The sequence below is a fragment of the Piliocolobus tephrosceles genome, chromosome 12 (assembly GCF_002776525.5).
Source record: "Piliocolobus tephrosceles isolate RC106 chromosome 12, ASM277652v3, whole genome shotgun sequence".
NCBI classification, from domain to species: domain Eukaryota; kingdom Metazoa; phylum Chordata; class Mammalia; order Primates; family Cercopithecidae; genus Piliocolobus; species Piliocolobus tephrosceles.
Window position 1 is genome coordinate 104,027,307 of NC_045445.1, and position 18,596 is coordinate 104,045,902.

General features: G+C 40.4%; 1 protein-coding gene across 2 annotated transcripts in view; it reads left to right on the forward strand.

Annotated features, from left to right (window-relative positions):
- Positions 1–18,596, forward strand: part of EFHC2 (EF-hand domain containing 2) — a 209,584-nt gene that overhangs the window by 169,981 nt on the left and 21,007 nt on the right. The window contains exons 12-14 of one of the 2 annotated variants that reach the window (XR_002729725.1): positions 8,537–8,734; positions 8,893–8,894; positions 10,771–10,863. Coding sequence is in view for 1 of the 2 variants with exons in the window: in XM_023202816.1 (XP_023058584.1) it covers positions 8,537–8,734; positions 10,771–10,863 (291 nt within the window). In the remaining variant the exon portion in view is untranslated. The remainder of the gene's footprint in view (positions 1–8,536; positions 8,735–8,892; positions 8,895–10,770; positions 10,864–18,596) is intronic. The other variant, XM_023202816.1, reaches the window with a different exon arrangement.

Below are 18,596 nucleotides of genomic sequence, written 5' to 3' on the forward strand. Positions count from 1 at the left end.
TCACCCAGGCTGGTGTACAGCAGAATGATCATAGCTCACTGCAACTTTGACCTCCTTGGCTCAAATGATCCTCCCACCTCAGCCTCCCAAGTAGCTGGGATTACAGGCACGTGCTACCATGCCTGATTAATTTTTTAATTTTTTTGGTAGAAATGGAGTCTCATTAGGTTTCCCAGGCTGGCCTTGAACTCTTGGCTTCAAGTCACCCTCCCACCTTGGCCTCCCGAGTTGCTAGAATTACAGATAAGAAGCTCCGTGCCTGGCCCAAATTTTATATTTTAAAGTGTGTGTTCAAAAAGATTTAAGAATCTGATTATATTACTGATAATTATTTGATGTGAGTAAATCTTGAATTACTAAATTGATTATAAGCACCAATAGGGCACAGACCGTGTTTTGTATTCACCTGTTGTATGATCAGTAAGTACCTGTGGGTTTAGCTGGGGGCACCCTTCATCACATAAGGCCCCCCCCGATTGTCACAGAGCTCACCATGATCTTGTAGGCCTCTAAACCATCTGGTAACCAAGTGAGAGACAGTGAAAAACAAAGCCAAACAAGTGGGGTTTGCTTGGAGACAAATAACCCCTGAACGTAAAGTGGGTGTTAATGCAAAGGCAGTGGTAGAAAACAAAGAACTCTGCTTGTAAATGAAATTAATATTCACTCCTTCTGCTTACCTTGCATGTTAAGCACCAGTATTGAGACTTCATTTGCTGTTACCAATTACCAAAAATGTTGACACAATTTAAAAAACAAAACTAAAAAGCCCACTGTTGCTTTAGCTTGTTTAAATGCATATTGTACCAAATCATGGAAGAATTATAGATGAACATTTTAAAGGATTTCTAAAATTATACTTCTGTGAAGAATAGACTGTTAATAGTATACAGCAATTACTCTTAACTGCATGAAAATATCTCATTTTGTTTGGCTACACTTAAATAGGCCTGAAGTCGAGTGTACCAAGACATACTGAATTTCCAACTAAATAAATTAAAATTACCATGTATATTCTACTACATGTCAAAACAGGAAAAACCATAGTATTATAGTTGATGTGAAATGAAGATTAGAACAGTAATACAGAGAAAACATGAAGCTACTTATGTTTATTTGGAATAAGACAATAGGGTCAATGATTTTCACTGCAGATGTACTTACTTCTCTTTGAGAAAATATATCAAAAACTCAATTTACAAGGCAGATGAATTTGACTGTTATTATTTATAGTATGTAAATGTTATTTAGTTTCAAAAGGATTTCTTTAAACTGGGCACAGTGGTTCACCACCTGTAACCCCAGCACTTTGGGAGGCCAAAGTGAGAGGATCACTTGAGCCTAGGAGACCAACCTGGGCAGCATAGCAAGACCCCATCTCTACAAGAAAGTTTAAAAATTAGCCAAGCATGGTAGTGCACACCTGTGAAGCTAGCTACTTGGGAGGCTAAGATGGGAGGATTGCTTGAGTCCAGGAGTCCGTGGTTGCAGTGAGCCATGATCACACCACTGCACTCCAGCCTGGGTGCAGAGTGAGAACCTGCCTCTTAAAAAAAAAGGATTTATTATTTCTTTCAGGGTTCAGTGTGCTTGCTTGTCATTAAGAACTTGACAGAAATTAGAGGAATTTAAAGCTAAGATGTTAGATGGCATTGCCAATTTAAAATGACCAAGATAAAGATAGCATATCTTTATATGTAATAGAGAGTGAAAGAGGGCATCTAATTCAATTTCTAAAAATTAAGTATTTATGGAGCATTTCAGATCTATTCATTGTATAAAAGGAGGCACACCTGGAGTTTATTTTTTAGCACTTTAGACTTACTCCTGAATATGACTGTTTAAAACAAGCATGCCATTTTCATTTTATATCCTGCAGATAGATTGTAAGGTTTCAGAGTCATCAAAAGCATTTCACATTTCTTCAAGATAAACTTACTTAAGAGAAGTAGTGCTTTCAGTTTAATACAACTTGAAATTATCTCCATTGTGCGATGATGAGAATAATAAAAATTGCTATCATTTATTGAGCATTCACAGTTCAAGGTACTATGCTGAATGCTTTTTATATCTTGCTAACTTAATCCTCATTTTTCATTTCTTCATCAGACTATTTGTTATAAAGAGCTTACTATGTGCCAGGGGCTATTTAAGGTGTCACAGATTCAACAATGAACAAAATAGACAAAAACCACTACTCTCTGTGGATCTTACACTCCAGTGGGGGTGGGAGGGAGATAAAGACTATCTTCAAAATAAGTAATTATATACCGTTAGAGTGTGATGAATGACACTGAGGAAAAGAAAGCAGGAAAAGGGTTAGGAAGTGCCAGAGTTGTGGAGGAAGGGGTCGCACTTTTTATTTTTTTTATTATTATTATTTTTTTGAGGTAGAGTTTCGCTCTTATTGCCCAGGCTGGAGTGCAATGGCACAATCTCAGCTCACTGCAACCTCTGCCTTCCAGGTTCAAGCAATTCTTCTGCCTCAGTCTCCCGAGTAGCTGGGACTGCAGGCGTGCACCACCACGCCTGGCTAATTTTTGTAGAGACAGGGTTTCACCATGTTGGCCAGACTGATCTTGAACCCCTGACCTCAGGTGATCTGCCCACCTTGGCCTCCCAAAGTGCTGGGATTACAGGCGTGAGCCACCATGCCCCGCCAGGGGTCACACTTTTAGGAAGGTTGGCCAGAGAATGCCTCACAGAGAAACTGACATCTAACAAGATAAAATGCCCTACAGGAGGTGAAGGAATAACCTATGTGACTGTCTTGGGGAAGAACATTCCATTCCAGGTAGAGAGAACAGCAAATACGAAGGCTCTGAAGTTGAAATGTGCCTGGCTTGTTTTAGGCAGGTGTAGAGGGAAGAATGGGAAGAGTTGTAGAGAATGAGTTCCTAGTGACAGCAGAGGAGGGGCCAATCATGTCAGGCCTTGTAAGCCATCATGAGACCTTTGAGTTCCACTTCGAGAGAGATGGCAAGCCCTTACAGGGTTTTGAACAGGCAAAGAACATGGTCTGACTTCTGTTTTAACATACCATCCTAGCTTCTATAGGAAAATAAAATTCTATTTCACAAGTGGTCTTGTCCTGTTTCACAGGTAAGGAACTGAGGTTCAGAGAAGTTGAGTAGTTTACCACAGTTCCCATTTACTGGTGAATCAGTGGGACTGGAATTTTAATACAGGTCAATGTAATTTGAAAGCTCACACTTTTTCCACTAAACCACACTGCCTCCCGGTTGAAAACAAGCTTGTGACCTCAGCTGGAGTAGATAGTTTTCTGATAGTCTGCAGTGACCCCTTTTTTCCCCTTTTCTGTGGAATTCCTTGGTCTGTCTTGTGAGGCCACCATGTTGCATAACTCCAGAAGAAACCACTTATACCACAAGTCTATAACTGCACTCTCTGGAGGTGAAGTGGCCATCTGTAATGGCCTTGTTCTCCAGTGAAGTTGAAGAGCTTTGTACATGGCATTAAACTCTGGTTAGGCCTGTAGCAAAACCTGTTTGGTCAGACATTTGTATTGGACTCTCTGTGATGTATTTTCCTATCTCTCCTTCCTCTGACACATATTCTACCAGCTCTCTCTACCGCCCTCTACTGTCTGGCAATACTCTAGCCACAGATTCAACCTTGAACAAAACCACAGTATGACATGCTGGAATATAAGTGACAATACAGCAAGGGTTTCTGTTTTGTATGGACAGCTTAGGCCCACAAGTGTAAGAGAAGGCCTGAGGGAGGGTAGAATATGAGCAGGTGTGCACAGCTTCTGATTACAGGAAGCAAAACACATTTTATTTGATGAATATCAAATTGAAAGTAATGAGAAAGGGTGCCACCTAATTGTCGCCAAAACTGCTGCTTGGTTTAATTTAGGCTCAACTAGATTTTGCTGTATGCCTTAGGGTCTGAAGGCTTAGGCTCTTGAGCCCTTGTTTATGCTAAAAGTAATTTTTTTTAGTTTATTTGAAAGACATTGCTCAGACTTTAATGATTCAACAAGTAAGAAAATACCCTGAGATTCAGAGCTTTAAAAGGAAGTTTTGATTCACCATTTTACTGGATGACTTTAATGGAATTATGTCTTATAAAGCTGTTTAGCGTTTCATGTTTCAGAATTCTGCATAGAATTCTCAATACCCTAGAGCATCTTGGCATTTTTTTTGAGTCTTATGACTTTAGTTACAAAAGCCAAGAGAAAATCATGGCAGCATCCCTTATAAGATTAACTAAATAATACTGTGATATTATAGTATTATACTGTATAAAAATATTAGTTCCAGGAATGTAGTGCAGTGTTGGCTAAAGGCAAAGGTAACTTGCTATCTAAATCTTCAAGATTAGTAATAATAATCACAGGACACAAGATCAATACAATCACAACTGCCTTGTAAAATACATTTTTATTTCCCTGAAATGATTAGTCAAGAAGTACTGAGATCAGATTTTGCTATCAGATCTTATTTCAAGTTCAGTATGACGTTTTTAGGAAGGGCTATGCTTGATGGAAGTTGGACCTATGTTTTTGTGGCTGCTGCTAAGCAAAAATAGAGTGTGCAGAAAGCAGTTTGGCAGTGCCACAATAGGTTAAACAGACTTACCTGTGACCCAGGAGTTTCACTCCTTGGTATATGTACCCCAAAGAATTGAAAACAGGTGTTTACACAAAAACTTGTACACAGATGTTCATAGCAGCACTATTCACAACAGCCAAAGGTGGCAACAACCCACATGTCCATGGACGTATGAGTGGATAAACAAAGTATGGCACATTCATACAATGAACAATAGTATGATAGTACAATGAATAAGAATTCAGCAGTGAAAAACGATGAAGTCCTGATACATGCTACAACATGGATGAACTTTGAAAATATGCTGAGAGAACCCAATCACAAAAGAATACATATTACATAATTCCATTTATATAAAATATCCAGAATCTGGCAAACCTGTAGAGATAGCAGATTAGTGGTTTCTGGGTAGGGGGAAGATTAGGAAGGAGGGAGGAAAGAGGTGTGGTTGCTCAATGGGTATGAGGTTTATTTGGGGTGATGGAAATGTTTCAGAACTAGATAGAGGTGGTAGTTGTACAACATTGTGAATATACTAAGTGTCACAAATGGGAAATTTGATGCTATGTGTCTTTTACTACAATAAAAATTGGAATGTGTGACTTTTGATTTTTAATTCTTTGTGAATCCTACTAAAGTTTAACAGGGCGGGGTGAATCCTGAAAAACACACATGTGGCAAATGCGGGGCAGAGTGGCAACAGCCATCTGAGGTCTGCAAGGTGAGGCTTGTACATCCTGATTGAGATCCCTGGTGCAGGAATCTGCCTCATGTGGGCACAGCAGCCACACAGGCAGCCGCTCCAGGAGCCCCTGATGCCCTGCAGGGCTGTCAGCAGTTTCAAGTATAGCGCAGCTTGTTTGAAACTCTCGTGTAGCGCCATGTAAAACTGGAATACTGAGCTGTTTAAAACCCAAGCATACAGAAACCCAGCAGATATAAATTTTAACTGCAGTGAAGCCAGGATAATTTCAGTTTATCCAATGAAAAGGAAAATAAACTTTTATGTTCTGGTGGTGCTATAATAAGTTTAGTGAAAGATGTATGGAAAGTTTCTAGTTACTGCTTCACATGTTCTTTTTCCTTGTCCTTGGGAGCATGCCACTTTCTCTTCTTCACACCATATTCTACTCTCAAAAGGAAATGCTTTCAAATGTTTTTTTTTTCATTTAGACAATGAAAATAATATTTGATTATTACAAAAATTCAGAAAAAAATGGAAATACGTTTTGTTTTAAAAAGACATCTCAGCCATTCAGGATAATACTATTGATGTTTTGGCATGCATCCTTCTGGTCTTATTTCTATGACTATATGTGCACCGTATCTTGATTTTTCACTGAGATCATACTACATTTATCAACATAGCATGGACATCTGTCATACCAATAAATATCAATCAATACCATACTTTTCTTTTTTTAGAGATGGGGTCTTGGTCTGTCACTCATGCTGGAGTGCAGCAGTATGATCATAGCTCACTACAGCCTCAAACTCCTAACTTCAAGTGATCCTCCTGCCTCAGCTTCCCAAGTAGCTGGGATTATACGTGCATGCCACCATGCCCAGCTTTTTTTTTTTTTTGGTAGAGATGGGTTCTCACTATGTTGCCCAGGCTGGAGTACAGTGGCATGGTCATAGCTCACTGCAGCCTCAAACTGCTGGGCTGAAGCAATCCTCCTGCCTCAGCCTCCCAGACATCATAACTTTTTTTTTTTTTTAACTTTTAGATATATTCTTCTATAATCTTCTTTTTTATTTTTATTTATTTATTTTTCTTTTTTGAGACAGAGTCTCACTCTGTCACCCAGGCTGGAGTGCAGTGGCATAATCTCAGCTACCACAACCTCTGCCTCTTGGGTTCAAGTGATTCTCGTGCCTCAGCCTCCCGAGTAGCTGGGATTACAGGTGTGCACCACCACGCCCAGCCAATTTTTGTATTTTTAGTAGAGATGGGGTTTCACCACGTTGGCCAGGCTGGTCTCGAACTCCTGACCTCAGGCGATCTGCCCATCTTGGCCTCCCTAAGTGCCGGGATTATGAGCATGAGCCACCGCACCTGGCCCCAAACATCATACTTTTAATGATGGTGTAGTGTTCCATTTTACACACATGGCATGACTATTTCTTGACCAGTATTGTAGAGGAGCCAGGGGCTTTACTTGGAGTGGCTCTTTTGTGGTTACTTAGTCCTCTGTCAGTGATGGTTGGTGACTCAGGTTTTCTGAAATTATTTTCTCTTAGTTTTTAAATAATGGTTAGTGATAGCCCTCAAAGCAGAGATGATGGACAATAAAGGCAATAGAGGTTCATAAAAAATCAGCTTAAACCCCACTGCCTTTAGGCAGATTTCCTGACTGAGCCCCACTCCATCAGTTCTCTCCACCTTCTGTGTCCCAACAGAAGAGGGATAGAGTAGTATGCAAGAGCATGGGCTTTAGAGCCAGACTACATGGGTTCACATTCTGGCTTTTGTGACGTTAGGCAGGTTACTTAACATTTCTCTGCCTCAGTTCACATCTGTACAGTGGGGATAATAGTAGCACCACCTCCTAGACTAGATGTCAGAAGTCCCTGTTAGCACAGGACCTGGCACACAGTTAGTACTCAACAAATGGCAGAAGTTATTGCTATTACTGTTTATTTAAGTGGCCCTACCAGTTTGTGGCTTTGAAAGTTCTTCTATATGCTTGGACAGTGCAAACAGATAACAGACTCGGAAAAGTTAAAATGCCAGAGAGCCTTTTACAGTGTTTTCCATATAGCGAGCCTCCTGCCAATATTACTAATTGGTTGTCTGACCTGACTTGCTGAAATTCTGGGATCATCTTGGTTGGATTTTGCATTCATTTCCCATTAAAAATACAACAGCAAAACCAAATTTAAACAAAACAAAACAACCGAGGAAACTTGAGAAGTAGATGTAGATGAAGTGAATTTCCTTTAGATAGGTCAACATCATTGCTGTGGGCTTTCCTAGACTCTGTGGAAATTCTTGACTAGGAGAATCTAGAATTATTAAATGATAATGTCCAGAAATACCTGAAAGAACTGAAAGCATTTATTCTGAAAGACCTCTTTCTAGCAGAAGGCCAAATAAAATTTTCTATTCCTTTGTTTATTCAGGATTCTTGGAAACTGAATTATTTCCAGTAAATAAATTTTCTAGACAGTGGAAGCTTATTCCTGTAACCACATAACATTTTGCATTTTAATCGTTTTGATGTAATTCTTTCTGATGTATGCTGCATAGTTTATGGCTTTCACACAGAGTTACATTGAAAATAATTCAGCCAATTTGTTAGGCCTCGAGTCTTCTTCATTGATATGTTGCTGTTTACTTTTTTAAGCTCTGCCTAATAATCTCAGTATCATTTGCCTTCTAAAGATGCAGATAGCTGTATGCTTACATAGGTCTTTTAACTTTTCATTTTTTTCTTTTATTTTTTTTTCTCACTGCTAGGGTGTGTCCATTTTTACTTTTTATTACAGAAATGTGTGTGATTGCTTTCTCCATCCCAAAACACCTTTCTAATTTATTAACTTAACAAATCTTATGTCCCAGGAAACCAGAAATGCAAGCCTGTTACTATTTTGTGTAAGGAAGATTAATAGGCATTGAATAAAGTCATGTACTTGGTGACAGGTTTTTTGACCATTCAAGGCCTTTAAAAATTTACTTCCTGGTTGCAGGCTGTTATTTGGTAGGTGTTTGACTCTGGGCAAAATGCCATTTTATTTATAAGCTACAGTGCCTATGATTTTCCATTCTGGCATTGGTGCCTTCCTGCTGCTCCCAAATTAAGTAGAGAAATTAAGTTTAAAAAAATCACCTGACCTCTGTACAGTTGGTAAAAGTTTTATAAAATGGAATTTGGATCTTTTAAATAGAAGGAGAGGTAAAATACTGTATTCTTATGTATCAGCTTATAAATGTTTTTCCATTTTTATTACAGAGACATATTAATGTCTTTTACTGTTGGAAACCTCTCAGAGCAAGAATTTGTAACCATTGTACGTCACTACCGTGCGCCTGAGGGCACCTGTTCAGATGTGGATTTCTTAATCGCGCTGGCCCACGAAAAGTTCAAGAAAAATATGTTTGAGAATTTCGACAGTTTCATTTATTCCTGTGTGTATGAAGATCGAGAAAAGTAAGCTTTTGTTTTATTGATTCTAATCATTTACATTTCTGTGAACCTGAATAATGAAGGAATTTCTATTTTATCAAAAAGTGCAAAAAGAAAATTGACATGTGTCATCATACTCATATTCTACTGTTTAGCACAGACACCTTAAATAATTTTCGGAGAAGTATTTGGGTACAGATATTTCCCAGTGATGGTGAGCTCTGTGTGTGTGTGTGTGTGTGTGTGTGTGTGTGTGTGTGTGTGTATGTGTGACATGGCATCTGGTTCTGTCACCCAGGCTAGAGTGCAGTGGCATGACCTCGGCTCACTACAACCTCCACCTCCCAGGTTTAAGAGATTCTCCTGCCTCAGCCTCCTGAGTAGTTGGGACTATAGGCTCGTACCACCACGCCCAGCTAATTTTTTTTTTTTTTTGTATTTTTAGTAGAGACAGGGTTTCACCATGTTGGCCAGGCTGGTCTTGTTGATGGAATAGGAGAGGCCCTGTACCTTTGAAAGAATAGGCCTCTCCCTTGCATGTTCTTTTCATTTGTTTCTAGAAGCTTTCAACTGAAGCATAGTAAATCAAAATGTTAGAAGGGTTAATTCTGAGATGTGATCTTTTTACATTATTTTATTACTGATGGAGATTTATACATGTAACTTTTATAATAAACAGAAAATGGAATTTTCAAGCAAACATTCTATAGAATTTCTTTGAAATTATTTCTTCTTGAAAATAATGAAGTTCAGCATAAGCTATTTCTTATACGTTGATTGTCTGCATGTTGAGCTTCATTAAGTCATTGTTATATACAACTGGATGCAAACATCTTAATTTTTTTTTATTCATCTTACAGACCTGATACAGTGGGGGAGAAATATAAATTTCTATATTTCTTTCTATAGATTTCTATAAATCTAGAAATATAAATTTCTAGATTTCATCTAGAATTAGAAAAATCTTAGTTCTCACTCTAGCTTCTAATCCTTATGCTGCACACCACTGCCATCTCTCTTCCTTATGACCTCTTTCCTTATCCCCAAACTTGAAGTCTGCACCCAAGTGGCTAACTGCATACCCTGAATATCTGTGTAGGTCCCATACTTTGTCTTAGAAATAAACATTTTTTTATTAATCCATAATGCATCCTCTTTGAGTTTTTATAAAGGTGGTATTTTTCCTTGACTCTTTAAGCTTCCCCAAGCTTCCTAGAAGATGTGTGACCTGAGTTTTGCATGGCCCTGGCCCTGCCTTCCTTCCACCCTGGTGGTGCCCCTCCCCAGAGTGAGAAGTGTGGCCCTCCTTCATTCAAGGAACACTTCTTGGGAACAATGGGGCTGCTTGACCAGATAGCCTGAGGTTCTTCCAGATCCAACAAGCTTTCATTCTAGATATAAACATTCTCATTGCAAAGAAAAGAGCCAACTTTCTTTCCTGTTGGTTCTAATTTTGCCTGATGCCTGGAAAAGTGTTGGCTGAATGAGAACATTGGACAAGCATTTCTTTGCCCCCAGAAGACTGGAGAAAATGACTGTTGGGCTGCTCTAGAGAAAACTGCTAGCATCTGAAAAAATTGAAGTGAATATTGAGGCCCCAGCTGGGGCTTCCAGGTTATAAGGTTTGGGTCCAAGGAAAAGAACAGAAAAACACCCTCAAGTCATATCATACTTGTGTTGGAGGCTCTAGATGCCTGTCAAATTAAGAGATGTTTTCAAATATCAGAACCATTTTTGACTAGTGGTCAAGAATGCAGATCAATTACTTAGAGCAACACTTGTGGCTGTGGCCTTAATAGGCTGTACTGTCACCAACCAAGAATCTGCATCTTGAAGGAAAAGCCTTTGTAAGGATGGAGTCTGGTGGCCTCTGAAATAGAAAAAGTTGATGAAATGAAATATGACTGTTCTTCCTTATTGTGAATTCCAATGCCAATTTTCATACTTCCATGTGTACATTCTCAGGAAACATCACAAATGTATTTTCTTTCCTATAATATGTAATTGTTACTAAAGGTATACAAGGTATATAAAAGCTCATTTACTCTGTTTTAATGCAGAAAAAATGTATTGCCCACCAAAGACATTAAAAGGCTGTGCAAATCCTCCAGATTACCTCTGAGTGATGATCTTCTAGAATCCTTATTGTCAAGGTAAGTTAGAGTTCCACTCTTGATAGGGATTGGCCTGCATAGTTTTATCTGGGGGACCATTCCTGGTTTTACATCTCCCTTTAATTATCCTTGATTTACCCTTAACTGTTTTGATTATATTATTGGTGACCTACCTCCATTTAAGTGTTCCTGAAGGAAAAGTTTGTCTTGATTTTGAATGTTAGAGAGCCTATTACAAATTATTATTTTATCTTTTTAACATGAATACACACTTATATATCCACAGATTCCTGGAGCAAAATGAAATACACAACTTTATTGGTTAGGAGGACATTAGATGTAAAATTCAGGGCAGGTTTTTCAAAGCAGCAGTTCCTGATAGCTACAGACATGCAGTAAGAGAACCTAGGGTTATTAGCATGGGGCTCTGTCCTGATAGAACACCAGATGTAAAACATAGAGATTAGGATGCTGTAAAAGGAGAGCATGGTGAACTGCTTTCTAAAACACATCAATTCTACTGTTGAACCTGACTTTTGATTTCCTGGCATGTCCCTCTCAGCCACCTAGACTCCAGCCACCTCTTATGCGTCCTATAGCATCACTCACTCTAGCTCCTCCTCTGACTTATATATCTTGATAATTCTGACATTTTTGGCTGTGTTCTAGGCATTGTGATCATTGTTTTGGATACATTATCTCATTTACTTTTTGAGTACAGCTTGGTGAGGTCGGAACTGTTATCCTTTGTATCTCATACATAAGGATGCTGAGGTTTAGAGAGACAAGGTATTTTGCCCAAAGTCACATAGTGTGGAAGAAGAAGAGCTGTGAATTAAATCCTGAACTTTTCAAAGGCACATCCTCTGCTTCTAATTATTTTGAGTTACTGTCTACAAATAGCCAGTAGATTAGAATGTCTTGACAGTTCTACCTCTTCCTTACTGCCTGCGTCTACTCTCTCCTCTTCATTTCCACTATCGTCATTCTTGTTCTGACCTGTATTGCTTCTTAAATACTGCAGTGCCACCACATTGGTCTTTCATCCACGAGTCTCTAAATGTTTAAATCCATCTTTACATATAGCAGCTAAGTACCTTCTAAGAGCAAAAATACATGACATCATATTGCACTTTTACTCACAAACCTTCTGTGGTGTCTCTTTGCTCTCTAAGGAAGGACCATCTCTTTAAGTTTTAATTAAGCTCCTTCTCCATAGTGGGGCTTAGGGTTGACAGTTGGAGCATTGTTCTCAAATAGGGTCTGAAGTGGGGAGTCCTTGTTTGAGACAAAAGGAGAAACCAAAGGAACAGGTAAAGCCAAATTCTATGTCAGAGAACTAGGGTCCAAGGTGTCAGGAGGGAAACCCAGAAGAGGGCAAATCTAGTTGGATGTGTGTGTGCATTGAATCGACCTGGAATAATTTTCTAGATTATCAACTCTATTTGTTTTGTTTTGATTTTGTTTTTGTTTAACCCTATTTGCTTTTATTTGCTAGCAGCCATGTGAGGGATCCTGCTGTAAAGGAACTGAGATGAAGTAGGCAGGCCTTGGACTCAGAGTTCTTCACAGTTATCATCCCCTACCCCCAAAACTCCCTTTCCTGTTCCCAGTAGTGTAGCCACACGGGCCGTTTAGCATTTTATGCATATACCTCCTGCCTTCCCTGGCTCCCCCCCCTTTTTTTTTTTCCTCTGGCCTTTTCTCTTGCTATTTCTTCAGTAGGCAATAGCTCCCAATGGTTTTCACTTGCTGAAAGCTTGCTCTTCCTTCAAGACCCATTTCAAGTGGCACTACGTCCATGAAGCTCTGTTGCATTTGTTTGGCTGATCATCAGAGTGATTATCTCCTCCTAAGAATTCTCACAGCACTATTTATGTGTCTCTTTATCCCTTGCCTTGTAATGAAGAGTTGTGACTTGAACTTTGATTCATTCAGATGCAGACACTGCTTCTGTTTGATTCACCACCTATAAATAACCAGTGGGTTGTCACATCCTGACAATTTGACCCCCCTCCTCCACTCCCATCTCTTAAATTCTTTGAGTCCACTTATTAGCTGTGTGATCTTATGCATGGGTTTTGACCTGCCTGAACCTCAGATTCCTTATCTCTCGAATGAGATAACAGTACCTATTTCCTAGTGGTTAGGAGGATTAATTGAGATAACATACATAAAGTACCCAGCACAGTACCTCGTGCAAAGAATTGATTGAGGACTAGGAGAGAAATTAAAGTCAGGGACCATAGACCACACACTCGGACTTAGAAATGAACTGGAAGAAACCTGTGTCTTTCTATGTAGAGGAAGCCATGTTTTACAACAATTGGATCTGAATGCCTTTCACACATTAAGCTGTCTTCTAGTCAGGAAGCTGTGGATGTTTATTAGATTATCTTTTGATGGCCTTGAGGATGAGTTGTCCTGGAAAGTCCAGTAATGTGGGAGCCTGGCCTCTGGAGGACCTACATGTTTCTTATCCAGTGCTGAGGCCACCAAGTCATCATCCTCTCATTCTCTCAGCAGACTGTTTTGTCTTTGCCTTTACGATTTGACATTAAATGCAAAAAGATTGTTTCAGAACTTGCTTCGAAGTCGTCTCAGTCTCTGAACACATCTGTCTCCAAGCCCAGCTTAGCTTTGAGGAGGTCATCCCGCTCAGCTGCTAAGCAGACCATGTTCAGTCTAACTTTGCCTCTAATTGTGCAGTGACCCTTCTCCACACTCAGGGGAAACTTCAGACTAATCAGATTAGAAAATGTCTCATTCCCATTCCCCTCTCCCTCCAATATGCCCTGCCATGATTTGGGTCACATGCTTGGTGTTTTGCATCATCTCTGCAGATTCCTTTCAAAGACTGCCCTAATTCCTAATGGGCCCATCAGCCTACAGCTTACATTTATATTCTGCATTCTTATTGTTCCCCACAGACTCCACAGGGCTTTACAGAGCCCTGACCAGAGTCTCTTTCTGCACAGCCCTCCTTATGGCACGCTAAGCCAGAGCCCCCTCTGACGTCTGCAGTCTCCCGTGGGAGGCAGGCATGGAGCTTGTTGACTTTGTTCAATGCACGCTCTTGCCCAGTAGTAGTTTTACCTGCCTTGGGATGAAGCTAGGCAGCTGTTGAGCAGCCGTGTAACCCTGCTGTGTGAATTCAGATCAGGAGATGAAAAACAATATGGCTAAAGGGTTGGATGTTTTCTTTCACCCAGTAATTGCTACCCATGTATTTCTCCTAACCCTATATTTTGGTACCAGGATTTTCCTTCTACCCCATTCCCATTTTTTCTTATAATTTAGCTTGGCCTTTTCCTATTATGTTAGCATAACTCAAACTGGAATCAAGACTTCAAAATCTTTTTGTATCTGGTTACGTCAGCCCCTGTCAGTTTGTGCTGTGGGAGCTGGTATAAGGTCACCTTACATACCAAACAAATTCACTTCATTAACGTACAGAGCATCAGACTCAAATGTTCTTATAGTGGTAGCGATTATCCATTAATAATAGGAGTGACGCTTTGTATTGATGTAGTGCTAAAGGCCTTAGAATATTTTGCAAGTTTTTGAGCATATTAAAAGGTACATTTTAATTGACAGTAGGCATTATTCCTCATTTCATAAGTGTAAACTCTGAGGTATAAGGGGAGTCTTTCACTGAAGACTGTGCTCCAGGCCAAGATGAGCCTCTAATGGAAGCAGAACTACAATTCCCTAAGATAACTCTAAGTCTTTGCCTCTGAGCTCCTGGGGGTAGGGACTAGACCTCATTCATTTTTGCAGCCTCAAAGACTTGTCCTGTGCTAATGCACTGGACACGGGGGAGAAAAACATGGGCTTGGTATCCACCAGAGCTGCTCCTGCCTCTGCAGGTCAACTCTACTGCTTCCTGGCCATGCGATTCTTGGGCATTTACTCAACCCCTCTGAGCCTTCATTTGGATATTAATGTTCCTCTCTAATAATAAGCAAGAAATTCTGATTCTTAGACCGTAAGAGGTAGAGGGAATTCTGAAGTCGTTCCATTCTGTATTCTTCGTGGGACTGGGAAGGAAAGGGGCAGCCTTCTCCCCTAATTGTGGCCTTCTGAATCTAGACTTGGAATAACTAGAGATTCAAGTGCAACTCTCCCCAGCAGCTCTGTCCTGAGCTAGACTTTTATAGTTGGCTTTGGGTTCCATGGAATGCCTTAGAACTGGCCTCCCAAGAGAGCTGGTGCCTCATCCAGAAATATCAGTTAAAATGGAAAAAGTTAACAGGGCTTTAAAATCATCTCATTATAGTCTACCCAGCCCTGCCCCCTGCCCTGCTCCCAGAGGCAGGGTTAGGGCTCCTGTGATTTCGCCCAACAATACCTGGCAGTGAGGGTGAAGGGCAAGGGCTGAGCCATGTGGTAGCTATTGTGGCAGAGTGTTTGGTGTACTGATGAAGTTTCCAGAGAGAAGCCCCTTCTCTCTGTCTCTCCCTTTTTCCTACTTTGTGTGCTCTCTCCTCTCACTCTCTCTGTGTCTTTGTCAGACACATCCACCCACCCAGATGCTTTCTACCTTTTCAAATGTAAGGAAATTTCTAGTTGAAAAGACTTTTCTTTTAAATCCCAAACCATGTGGACAAACAGAGTATCGACTCTATGTACAGTCCTTACCTGGCAGCTGTGACCCACCTCACAGAGATCTGTGCTGTAGTCAGAATTGGAATTTAGAGACACGACTATTTAGAGATAACCAGAGTTACTTGTTGGCAACTTGACGCAGGGGCCCAGAGCTCCACCTCTTCTCAAATGTCTGGCCTTGATGACTTTTACCAGGTGTTTCGGGATGCACCCCTGGGTTTGTTGGGTAATGGACTGAAACCAAATACAACTGAGTCAAAAATGGATCTTCACCATCTTCTCTCCCTTCCAGACCATTCCCCTAAATGATGGGGTGACCTTTGCAATAGAGGAGAAGAAGGCTCCTCTTCAGCAAAATACAGCTGCCACTGAGCCTTTTACCTCTACCAAGGGTGGAAATAGAGCAGCTCAGGATTATTCCCCATAGCAAGGAGATGGATGGCTTCTGTGGTTTTCAAGCCATTTATCGTTTTGGGGAGGGAGAGTATGAACATCAGTCAAACGTCACATCAGACTCAGTTCTAAGAACTCCCACCTAGCAAGACATCAGGAAGCATGTTCGAGGGGTCGTATTATCTAGAAAGGAACCAGAGGAATTGCCTTCCCTCCCCCTTTTTCCACAAACATGTCTCTGAGTTTGTGTAGTGGAGAAAATGGTGGATTCGTGAGTATCAAAGGGAAAGAAGAATTTATGGAGGTTTTAGGAAAACACTTTCACACTGTGAGCTAGGACTTGAAAGTAAGAAGGCTGACTTTTTAACAAGCGTAGAAACACTTCAAAGCCAGAATTAGTGCTGCCCTTTAGGGCAGTCACCCTGGAAGGCTGCACACTGATTCCAACAATGTGGCCATAGAAAGTTCTTCTTTGGAATTGCCTTCAAAGCCTTTTGAAAAGAATTTCCTCCAGAGTGGCAAATCTTTGTCCTTTGACCATGGATCAGAGTTTTAACAAGAGCCAATGTCGTTTGGAGAGGAGTGAAGCAGGGGACTCAGGTGGAGAATTGGGACCACGTATTTTATGGAAAGCACAGCATGGCGATGAAATAAGGAGATTTATCTTCTATACGATTCATAGGCTTTTCCAGATTATTTTGAAAGGATGGCTAGGATTTGGTAAATGATGCTTCTAGCCATGAGACAGAGGGAGGCCTCCCTCCTCGATGGCAGACTTGGGGAGATAACCTTCAGGGGTAACTGGAGTCACTGACTGACTGATTTGTTCTCACTCCTGTAATATTCAGACCTTTCTCTGAACTGCTTCCCCTGCCTCCTCCTCCTCCTCTGACCTATACTATTGTTAGGACTGGAGATCTTCCTTATGTCCTGATTCTCTCCTTACAACCTCATCTAGCAAGCATGGTGTATATTAGAGTGCATGTTATATAGTAAATGATGGCATGAAAAATCACCTTACGTCAGTGGCCCAGGAGGCTACGGGCAGAATTTTGGAGCAGGGAGGAAAACTGAGAGACTCATTCCTCCTGAATATAATCCCGACTAGTAGCACTTCTTTCTTTCCACATCTGACTTTTACATGTTTACTCCCTGGAAAATCATGTCTCAGAGTCTCTCATCTGCTTTTACACTCCTTAAAATTTTATTCATATCAAACTGACATATGTTGATAGTTAAAAATTATCAAATCATTCTAAAAAGCTTATTTCAACAACAGCAGTCTCTGGCCACATTCTTCTCCACCCCCCAGACCCATTCACAAGAAGGAGCCACTTTTAGCACTTCTAGCTGCTTCTGCTATTTAAAACAGCATGTACATATTGAGTGCACTGCACATGATACCATAATTGATCATTTGCAGATACTGTCTGCTAACTTCCTGTTACAGTGACTGAAAATTTAGCTTAATATTGATTTCCATTGCTATTTATTCTTTTGGAATGCTCTTAGGATCTTCTCTTTATTCCTGGTATTCTGAAAGTTCATGATGAGAGAGAGAGAGTGTGTGTGTGTGTGTGTAACTATATATGGATTCATTGTGCTTAACACCCTATAGGCTCTTCTAGTTTGGAGTCACTGTCCTTTGGTTCTGAGAAATTTTCTATTAATTATTTAATAATTTCTTCTCTATTATGAGAACTCCTATTGCTAAGATTTTAAGGCCAAGTGTGGTGGCTCACACCTGTAATCCCAGCACTTTGTGAGGCCGAGGCAGGAGGAGACTTGAGCTCAGGAGTTCTCGGCCAGCCTGGCAACATAGTGAGACCCTGTCTCTACAAAAATAAAAATAAAAAAATTAGCCAGGCATGGTGGTGCGTGCCTGTAGTTGCAGTTACCCAATAGACTGAAGCTGGAGGATCACTTAAGCCTGGGAGATCGAGGCTGCAGTAAGCTATAATCGTGCCACTGCACTCCAGCCTTGGCAACAGAGCAAGACTCTGTATGGAAAATAAATAAATAATAAATAGAAAGATTTTAGATCTCTCGAATTTGGATATTTTCTCTCCCAGATTTTCTTTTTCATTAGGATGCATTTACTAAGGGATTTGCTTAAGTTTGTATTCCAGCCCTTCTACTGCGTCTTTTACTATCATATTAATATTTTTCATTCCAAGAGCACGTTTTTCATCCAGATATTCCTTTCTTGTAGTCTTCTGTTCTTTTTTCAGGAATGTAATACATCCTCATATCTCACATCTTTCCCTTCGTTCCCTGAATTGCCGTTGGTTCCTTTTTTTTTTTTTTTTTTTCTGTTGCTGTTTTGGTTTCTGTCTTTAATGTTGGATGCTTTGGTCGGGGGAAGGGGTTTGTTGATTAATGGATTTCACTGCCCAGTCAACTCCTGAGGCTTCCTTTTATTAGAGAATCCCCAGAAGCTGGAATCTGGAGATTTCTCTTTAACCATTCAGAGTATGGAGAGAAGAATCCTACCTTCTCCTGCAAAGATAGGAGGGAGGGTGTGATGGGGGAAAGGGAGAGTTTAAGCATGGCCACTGGTATTCTAGGAATAGAAAAGGGGAAGGAAGGCGCCTGACCGCCCCTTCTCTTCTGCACTCCATTTTGCCTCCTCTCCCCAAACTGGAGCTTCTTTCCTTGAATTTCTCTGGCGAACAAGCCTCTGCTCTCTACAGGGAGGAGCATAGTATGGAAGAAGATACTTGGCGGTTCAGTTGCCCTTGCTTTCTTCAGGCTTTTTTTTTTTTTTTTTT